The sequence below is a fragment of the Neophocaena asiaeorientalis genome, unplaced genomic scaffold (assembly GCF_003031525.2).
Source record: "Neophocaena asiaeorientalis asiaeorientalis breed wild unplaced genomic scaffold, Neophocaena_asiaeorientalis_V1.1 scaffold44, whole genome shotgun sequence".
NCBI classification, from domain to species: domain Eukaryota; kingdom Metazoa; phylum Chordata; class Mammalia; order Artiodactyla; family Phocoenidae; genus Neophocaena; species Neophocaena asiaeorientalis.
In genome coordinates, this window is record NW_020173678.1 from 1,322,912 (window position 1) to 1,331,601 (window position 8,690).

General features: G+C 62.1%; 1 protein-coding gene across 1 annotated transcript in view; it reads right to left on the bottom strand.

Moving 5' to 3' along the window:
- Positions 1–313: 313 nt before the first annotated feature.
- The window catches only part of CSRP1 (cysteine and glycine rich protein 1), a 9,914-nt gene continuing 1,537 nt past the window's right edge, over positions 314–8,690 (bottom strand). The window contains exons 2-5 of the mRNA XM_024749630.1: positions 4,733–4,901; positions 3,797–3,926; positions 1,810–1,903; positions 314–1,366 (exon numbers count right to left, since the gene is read on the bottom strand). Coding sequence (XP_024605398.1) covers positions 1,290–1,366; positions 1,810–1,903; positions 3,797–3,926; positions 4,733–4,901 — 470 coding nt within the window. The 3' untranslated portion in view covers positions 314–1,289. The remainder of the gene's footprint in view (positions 1,367–1,809; positions 1,904–3,796; positions 3,927–4,732; positions 4,902–8,690) is intronic.

Sequence of the window (8,690 nt, forward strand, 5' to 3'; positions counted from 1 at the left end):
CTCTGGCTGAGTTTCCCTCTCACTCTGTGACTTTCCAAGCTGGGAAAAGTTCTCAGCACAGTCTGGGGGCCTTGCTGAGCCCCTCAAATTCCAAGCCCACACAGTTCCCACCCCCAGATGTGGCAGCAGGATTGGGTTGGTCGGGTCACTCCGGGACAGCGGGTTCAGTTACAACGGACGCTAGGGAGGAAGCAGCCCCAGCACACGGGAAGCGGCCACTTTCTTTCCACCAGACCTCCTGCTAACTTTCGGCGGCTCCCATCAAGTCCCGTCCCAGCCCCACGGGGGTCCAGAGCAGGACAGGGCGCCAGAGTTCTGTTCTGACAGCTTTATTGACTGGGTGCGGAATGAGCTTGAGTAGAGCCCGCGCTGCAGCCCACGGTCCAGAGGGCAGCCCCACTCCGTCCCCGGGGGGCAGCGGGGCCTGGCCCCTCCCCACCCTCCTGCTGCTCTGGACCTGGGGGCTTGGAAGGGGTGGGTGGCGTGCCCAGAGAGGGGTCGCTGGAGAAGGCTGGGGACAGGGGAAGGGTGTCCAGGTGAAGACAGGCTGCGTGTACCTCCCTCCACGTCTGAGGGTCAGGCAGGCGTGCTAAGGACAGAGCCGCAGCCTCAGGACCCAGGGCTGGGGGCAGAGTTACGCACCCTCAGGTTTGGGCCTCTGACAGTGCAGCAATGTTGGAGTGTTTCATTAGGGTCCCCGTCCCACAGGGAGCCGAGTCTGGGGAGACCAGACCACATCCTGACTCTGGGGCCCTTAGGCCTGGCTTGCTCTCCGCCCGAGTGGGGAGACACCTGCCCCCAGTCTCAAAGGCACCAGGCCAAGCGGGGCAGGTGGCCCCTGTGGTGTGCGCCTGCCTGTGTGTCCCCCAGGAGCTCCCAAACTGGGACTCCCCAGGCCGGCTCTGAGGGACTCCAGGGAGCCCCTCTCCCTGACAAGAAGCACAGCTTTTCCCACCCCACCCGGCCCCGCTCCCCGCCCGCTGGGCTCCACTGATGACGGACATGCAGCTACGAGGCTGAGGACAGGGGTCTGCGGGGTGGGGCAGGGCCAGGGGAGACCCAGAACCCCAAGGCCTCCTGCTAGTGATGGGCGGCAGGTCCCAGGCGGAGGGAGCACCTTGGAGGGGTGCGGCCTCCGGCAGACGCCCGAAGCAAAGGGAGCCAGGCACCCCAGTTGAAGTCCTTAGTGACGCGTGCAGGGCTGAAGGGAGGACGAATCGTGGAGGTCGTGAGGCTGCCAGGAAGGGGTGGTGATGAGAAGCACAGGCGTGGGCACGCGACGGGCAGGCTCACTCAGAGTGGACCAGAGCCCCAGCTCCCTGCCCAAAGCCGAAGCCCTTGGGCCCGAAGTTTTTAGCATAGCATCCTGCAGAGAGAACAGAGGGGTGAGAACGCCCCCGGCCACACCTCCGGGCCCTCCCACAACCGCAGCGCCTGGCCGGGCCCCTGGAGCAGCGAAGCCCATCAGCGCTGCCCCCTCCCCGTCAACTCCAACAGCGAGGAGGTCCCTGGCTCCACGGTGTGGCCATTCCCCTGTGTCTGAAATCCCGGGAGAAGCGTCATCTGCTGTCAGAGCTCTGGGCCGGGAGCCCGGAGCCCAGGCTCTGCCCCAGCCTGCCCCGATCTGCCCGTGACTCTGGCCAAGTCACTTCCTCCCCCAGGCTCCCCCTCAGCGCTAACGGAAGAGCGTCGCACTAGACGCTCTGGAACGGACTCCGAGGCCCGGAAGGGGCCGACATCTAGCAAGGCCTTCGGCCCTCTGCCCCTCAGACCCCCAGGAAGGGAAGACGTGGGGGAGGGACCACCCACCTTTGCAGTAAATCTCGCCATCCTTGTCGGCCAGGGTGGTGGACTCGAGGCCTTTGCCGCACTTAGCGCACCGGAAGCAGGACTTATGCCAGGACTGGGGAGGGAAGGAAGCAGTTAGTACTGATCCCAGCCGCTCCCCTAGACGTGATGAAAGCACTCGTGAAGGCCGACCAGCCCGCTGCTGGAGGGACCCTAACCCCACCTCCTGGAGAAAGTGCTGGGTGGGCAGGGGCAGCAGGCCAGGGGTGCGACCACCACCAAGGCAGCCGCTCCCCAGCTCCCACCGTCAGGGCCGGCCCAGCCTCATCCGGACCATCCTGCCCGGGACCACTGGAGCGGGCGAGGGCTCCGGACCCGCCCTGGCATCACCTCCAGGTGCACGGCCTCCTCACTCCTCACGGGGAGACCGCTACCGCCCTCGCAGCCGGATGTGAGGACCAGACAGACGCAGCCTGGCCACAGGGCAGGCTTTCATGATCCACCAGGCCTCTGGATCCTAGAACAGGTGCCTGGTTTGCCCAAAGGCCGTCACCGCGGAAGGAGGGGTGGCGCAGCTGGGCAGGGGCCTGGCACAGAGGAGGCGCCCGGCACCACTGGAAGGAGAAAGGGTCCACGAGCTACGCTGAACCCGCAGGGAAAGGCCAAGGAGCCTCGTTCCCTGGGGGCCACAGAAGCCCCTCGTGCTGCTACGAGGAGCCCGGAGGCAGCACAGCCAACAGCCTCCCCAGGGAAGGTGGCCTGGGTCTGCACCCCCAGGGGGAGTCTGCCAAACCCAGATCAGCTGTCAGCTCCAGCAGCACAGCCAAGCGGGCTGACAGCTCTGCAGAACCGGGAAAGCCAGAGGCCAGCAGCAGCAGACGGGACAAAACAAGACCTTTTAAGGGCAAAGAGACTCCCTCGAACGGCTGCCCGTGCCTGGGGTGGAGATGAGAAAGGAAAACTGCCCGCCCTCGGGCTTCCTGACAGCCAGACCCACGCACGTTGCCTCCTGCCTCCAGACCCTGGCGCCCCCAGCCCCCCAGCAGGCACCAGTGCTGGGTCTAGACTTGTCCTACGTGTGAGTTCCCCGTCCACTCCCCCCGGCCCCTCCTCAAGGTTGAAAAGCCTCGGAGGCCAAGACGCAGGTCCAGAGAAGCTGCAGACAGGCTCCAGGCCCCGTGGCCGCACAGCTGACCGTGTGAGCCTGGCCAAGCCTCGTGTGAAGGTCCAGAAACCCGCTCCGGGCACCCATCCTGAATATGTCCCTTCAGTGGTCCCCGACTGCTGGTCCCAGGCTACAAATCCTGACCCCTGCCCACAGCCTCTCTGAGGGAGGGGACCCCACTGTGCTTTGGTGACCTGGGCGGCTACTATCGGAATACTGAGGGGGAAGGGCAGGCGAGGCAGTTAGAAAAGATCGCCTCCCAGGAGGCCGTGACAGGCCCGAACCTTGGGAAGCTCCGCCCTGCGGGGACATGGGTGGGTTTCTGAGTCCACATCCTCTGAAACAGGATGTACGTGGATTTTCAAGTGGTTCTTAACATTTCTGGATCACAAATCTTTTTGAAAATCTGACGCACGCTATGGAACGTCTTGCCAGGGAGAGACAGGATCCCACAAACGTTTGCATATTCTTTTCAGGGCTTGTGTCCACGTACCCTGAGAGGTCTGCGGCCCCTGATTCTAGAGATACCATAGATTGGCAGCTCCCTAGGAAGTGCACGTAGGCGCTTAAAAATCATTTCCACCAGGGGTGAGGCTGTTACGCTCAAGCAGGGAGGGATTCAGCCCCCTGGAGACCAGAAGCCACAGGGGACAAGCAAGCATGGGGACAAAGGTTTCCCCTTGACGGTGGGCTTGGAAACGAAGGGAGGGAGTTGCAGCCCACGGCTCGGGCTGGCTGAGCAAAGCTAGGGTCGCACTCGCAGAGTTCCGGAAGCCATGCTTCAAGGAAGGGGCTTGGCCGGCCCGCGTCCCCACACCCACCCTGGCCCAGCAGCCGCCTTACCTTCCCAGCACCAATCACCTTCTCGGCGGCGTAGACAGCCTGGCTGCACCGCGGGCAGCGCTCAGAGCTGCCGATCTTCTGGGCAAACTTGGACGCATTGGGGTTGGTGGTGGGCCTGTGGCTGGGGCCCCTGTGTGGGGAAGGACGTGCGGTGACATGACATACAGGCAGCAGTACAGGCGGGGGTCTGGCACCGTGTGGGCACCACCCCGCCTCCACCTGGCCCAGCCTGTTACAAGGCCGCGGCTGCCAGGTCCTGTGGGGTCACCTCCCACTTTACAGATGGACGCACCAAGGGTGGGCACAGTGTTACTCTCACCGGCACGTCAGACTTTGCTCAGCCCCCCAGTTGAAACACTGGAGTCACAGAACACCTCGTTTGCTAGGAATTGCCCTCCTCTGTCCCCCACTCCTTCGGCCTGCCGATTATAAGAGTCTTTCCAGGAGAAATCTGTTGACCAATCACCCCCACTGGGGCAGTGACCTTGGCTGAAATGTGGGAACTCATCCATCACTTCCGTCCACCCCCCCCCCACCCCCAGGGCCAAGGAGCTGGCAGGCTGACCGCCAGCTCCTCCACTCACAGCATGTCAGTGGTCAGTGGGTGCTGGGGACCTAGTGACACCCTGTGATTCCGGGGAAGGGAACTGACGCCCCCGTGAGCAGGGGTGCAAGCTGGTCCGGTTCGGACACTCATTGCCTGTAGGGGCCCCCAGCAAGTCACCGAGACTGGCTGGGTCTTCTCATCTGTGGAAAGAAGAGACGGGACCCAGGAATTCTTAGGGCCCCTCCCAGCTCTGACGCCCATGAAAATATGGGCTGCGGCTCCGCCGTATAGGGAAGAGCCTGGCCTGTTTCATTCCCTGCTGGACCCCCGCTCCTCTGACTGGCCTGACACACAGTAGGTGCTTCTACACCTGGGAGGGGCGTACTCACTCCTCGTGCTTGATGCCGAGCGACTCCCCCTTGTCCATGCTCAGCGTGCCCGCGCCCTGCCCGTAGCCGTAGCCCTTGGGCCCGTACTTCTTGCCATAGCAGGATTTGCAGTAAATCTCCTCGCCGTGCACGGCCACAGTGGTGCTGTCCAGATTCTTCTTGCAGACCACTGCAGAGGAAAGAGGGTACGGGGAGTCAGTTCGCTGCAAGCACCCCGAGAGCCGAAGCTCTCTGGGACTCTGCACACGTAATATCCCGATCTTTCAGAAGCCTGGTGACAGGGGTCAGGATGGCCAGGGAGCTGGGAGGAGAGAGGAGTGGGTCTAAGGATGCTGGCCGAGCCGCCCCCCACCAGGAACCGCATGGGCCTTCCTTGGTCCTCTGCAGCCTCAGAAGTCCCCGGGTTCAGTAGCCAAGAGCCTAGATTGACCCCAAGTCCCAGGAAGCCTGCTGGACCTTCACTCTGCCCTTGACAGAGCAATCATGTGTCCTGACAGAAGAGGAAGAAAAGAAAGGAAGGAAGAAAGGCAGGGCTTTCCTGCCTCCAGCGACGGGATCCAGAAGGGACACCCCTACAGGCTTGGGGGCAGGGGTGCCGGGGAAGTGATGCTTCCAGAGGGGAAGGGCCATATTTATTAAGCACCCTGCATGGCGGGCTTTGAAATGAGATACAGGTTGTTCTCAACACGACAGCAAGACCTGCAACTTCTAATCTCCGAATCACTTTGCCACGGGAGGGACTGAGGTCAGATGCTGGGAAGGATTTCCTGACTCCAAGGTTAAGAGACTGGAATGGGATAAACTGGAAAGCCTGCGGGCCGCCTGTATCTTCTTGTGGATCTCAGAGCAGGGCTGTGTCCAGCTACCCAGAGTAAAACAGTTCGGAGCCCAGGGTCATGTAGAGTCAGCTGCCTAGAGCCCAATCTCTCTCCCTGCCCCTTCCCAGCCCTCGCGTCCACTGGTAGATGCGGATGACAGCCTCCCCCCAAAAGGTGTCTGTGAGAATTAAATGAGCCCTCACCCGGGGAGTACTTAGCACAGTACCCTGTGCACAGTAGGTCATCATAAACGTCCGCTGCTCCTATAGTGTGATACAGAGTTAGTGCCGTGGGAACACAAGGCGGGGGGCCAGGCCTCCAAATATCATCGGCTTCCAACCCCCAAGTCCTTCTCTAGAGACCCGACTTCCCCTGCTTCCTTAGGTCTTGGCCTATGATTCTAACTGGGTCCCACGAAGGTCCTCAGATTTGGGATTCAGTGTGTCCACCTGGACCACATCCTCAAACACGTGCTTCTGAAGATGGATTCCCTGGAAGCCCTGGAGGAGCCGGCCTCTCCTCCCTGCAAAGAGGCGCTCCGCTCAGCTCTGGCCAGCTTGCCATCCCCTCGCCTTCAGATTTTTTTTCCCCCCCCTGCTGTGTGGTTTATGGGATCTTAGTTCCCTGACCAGGCACTGAACCTGAGCCCTTGGCAGTAAAAGCACCAAGTCCTAACCACTGGACCGCCAGGGAATTCCCAGCCATCCCCTTGCCTTTAAAGGCCGGCTCTCTGCCCCCAGGGCTCAGGTTTGAGATTTCAGACTAAATAAGGACCCTCTGGTCCTGCCCGATATCCCCACGTCCTTACGGCACTCGGGCGACCCAAATATGGATCTTCCCACCGCCTCCCTAGGGCTTGGCTCCTGGGAACAGCAGGGGGTGGGGCTCCAACATTCCTTCTTGGGTGGGAAGTTGGCCTGGAATTGCTTCCCGTAAGACCCAAGCGGACCTGGAAATTCCAAGACCAGAGGGGAGGCAGCAAGTGAGACAGAAGGGCGAGAGGAACGGAGGTCTCCTCAGAGCGACCTTGCCAGCAGGAGACCCAGAGGCTCAGCCCAGAGGAGACTCCAGGGTCTACGACTGAGCCCTCCAGACGGCCCCCTACCTGAGCCCCAGCCTCTATAGGGGGACACCCCGACCTCACTGCCGCTTCCGCTCTGCCTTGTTGTCCCAGAGGCCCTGGCCTCTGGCCTCCACCCCAGTCCAGTCTGGGCACCTGCAGACTCCTCCAGAAACTCCACTAAGGGGAATTTTGAAGGAAGGCCTAAATCAATTTCTACCAAACCATGTTAAGCAGAAAACAGACAGAAAAACTTAATTACGGGTTGGTTGTGTGCATTTGCTGGGAAAATGTACTCCAGATGCCACAGGGTAGAGGCAGCCCCAGGTGAGAGGCCAGGGCCCCCTCACCCCACCCCAAGACAGTAATTCTCTGTTTCTGGAAGGAAAACCAAGGTCCACAGAAAAGTTCCAGCTCATAGAACCAGCCGAAGCAGGGCCCGGCCGGAGCCCAGCCTGACCTTCAGGCCTGATTCTTCCCTGCCAGCCCAGAAGCCCTTTCGGGTGGGCCGGGCGAGGGACCCCAGCCTGCGGGTGAGGGATGCTGGTGCTGGGGTCGTGCAGGGCTCTGAGAGTGCCCCAGTGCTCCGGGTTCTGGGGAGCGGCCCAGTTCCAGCAGCTGCCACCTCTGGGAGAGGCCAGACCTGCTCTGCTTTCCCACAGGGCTGACGTGCCCCAGGTGGGAGCCGTTACAGCTCACAGAAGCAGCAGCCTCGGGGCAGGTCCCTGCAGAGCCGAGCCCTCTTGCCTGTGGATGCGGACTGGCAGCCCCTCCTCAGACCACCAGGCTGTACCCTGTGCGCTGAGCCCAGGGAGGAGGCTGCTCTCCCCGACCGTCTAGGGCAGCGTCCTGCGTAGCCCAGGCCCCAGGAGAGGGATCGTGGATGCCGTCCTGAGTAGGAACCAGAGGCAAGCACCAGGACGTTCAGAGGATCTTCTCTCAGGGACTCACCCAGGCCTGGCCAGCAAGGGGCTGAGGTCCCTGATGCCACCCAGGCCCACACCCTGCTGGCCTTTCTCTGCCTCTGGAGTGAAGGTCCCCTGATTCTGAGGGTGATTCTGCCTTCTTGATTCCAGCTGGACACTTAGGCCCACGGCACTGAAAGAGAAGTGACCCTCGTCCCACTGGTAAACACACCTGAGCGCCCGGTGCTGCGCTAGGCCCCGAGAATCAGCAGGCTGTGATGCTCAGACTGGGGACATCCCCTAGCTCCAGTGCCCAGGAACTCGGCCGCAGCCGGAGACCCCAGAGACGCGGGAGGCTGACCTGTAGCTGCTATAGTCCTGCAGCAGCCCTGCCCGCCCCGCCCCCCAGCCTGACCTCCCACAACTGCTTCTGGTCCTCTGCACCCCACCCCTGCCCCAGGCCTGCCCGTTCCTTCCTGTACCACCCCCCGCGCCCCGCATTCCTGGCTTCCCTGGACCACCCGGCCAGCGGCCACTCCTCCACAGGCAGGCCTGCAGGCCTCCCCGCCCGGCTGGTCCGTTTCAGTCCGTGATTAAAGCAACATTTGAGGGCAGAGAGGGGTCCTTGGGGCCGGCAGTCTGGACCCTCTCCCTGGCCAGGGCCAAAGCCTCTTATTCTCTCTGAAAAAACTAAGCAGCTCGCAAAGTCCTGAGTGCAGAGAATCGCTTATTACACGACGACGCCGCTGTTGGCGGCCTCCTCCGGGCTGGACGCCAAAGGCCCCACCCAAGCTTGTTGGCCACCGGCAGCCCTCGATCAGTCTCTGCAGCCGGAGGGTGTGGCTGCATTGGGCGGGGCTTCTGGCTGCCCCACCCACAGCAGGTGGGATCTGATGCTCATCCAGGGAGCAGGCGGCCCTTGGCCTGTCTGGACCCTGCTCTGGACCACGAGCTCCTGGAAGCAAGGCAGCCAAGTTCTCCCAACTCTGCTCGTGTGAAGCCGGGGGCACGGGCCCGATTCCCAGACCTCCCAGACAGGCTGAGATGTCAGCCGCTGTTGAGGGGTCCTTGAGCCACACCAGGGCTGTGTGTGTGTGTGTGTGTGTGTGTGTGTGTGTGTGTGTGTGTGTGTGTGTGTGTGTGTGTGTGTGTGTGTGTGTCGGGGAGCTGCTCTG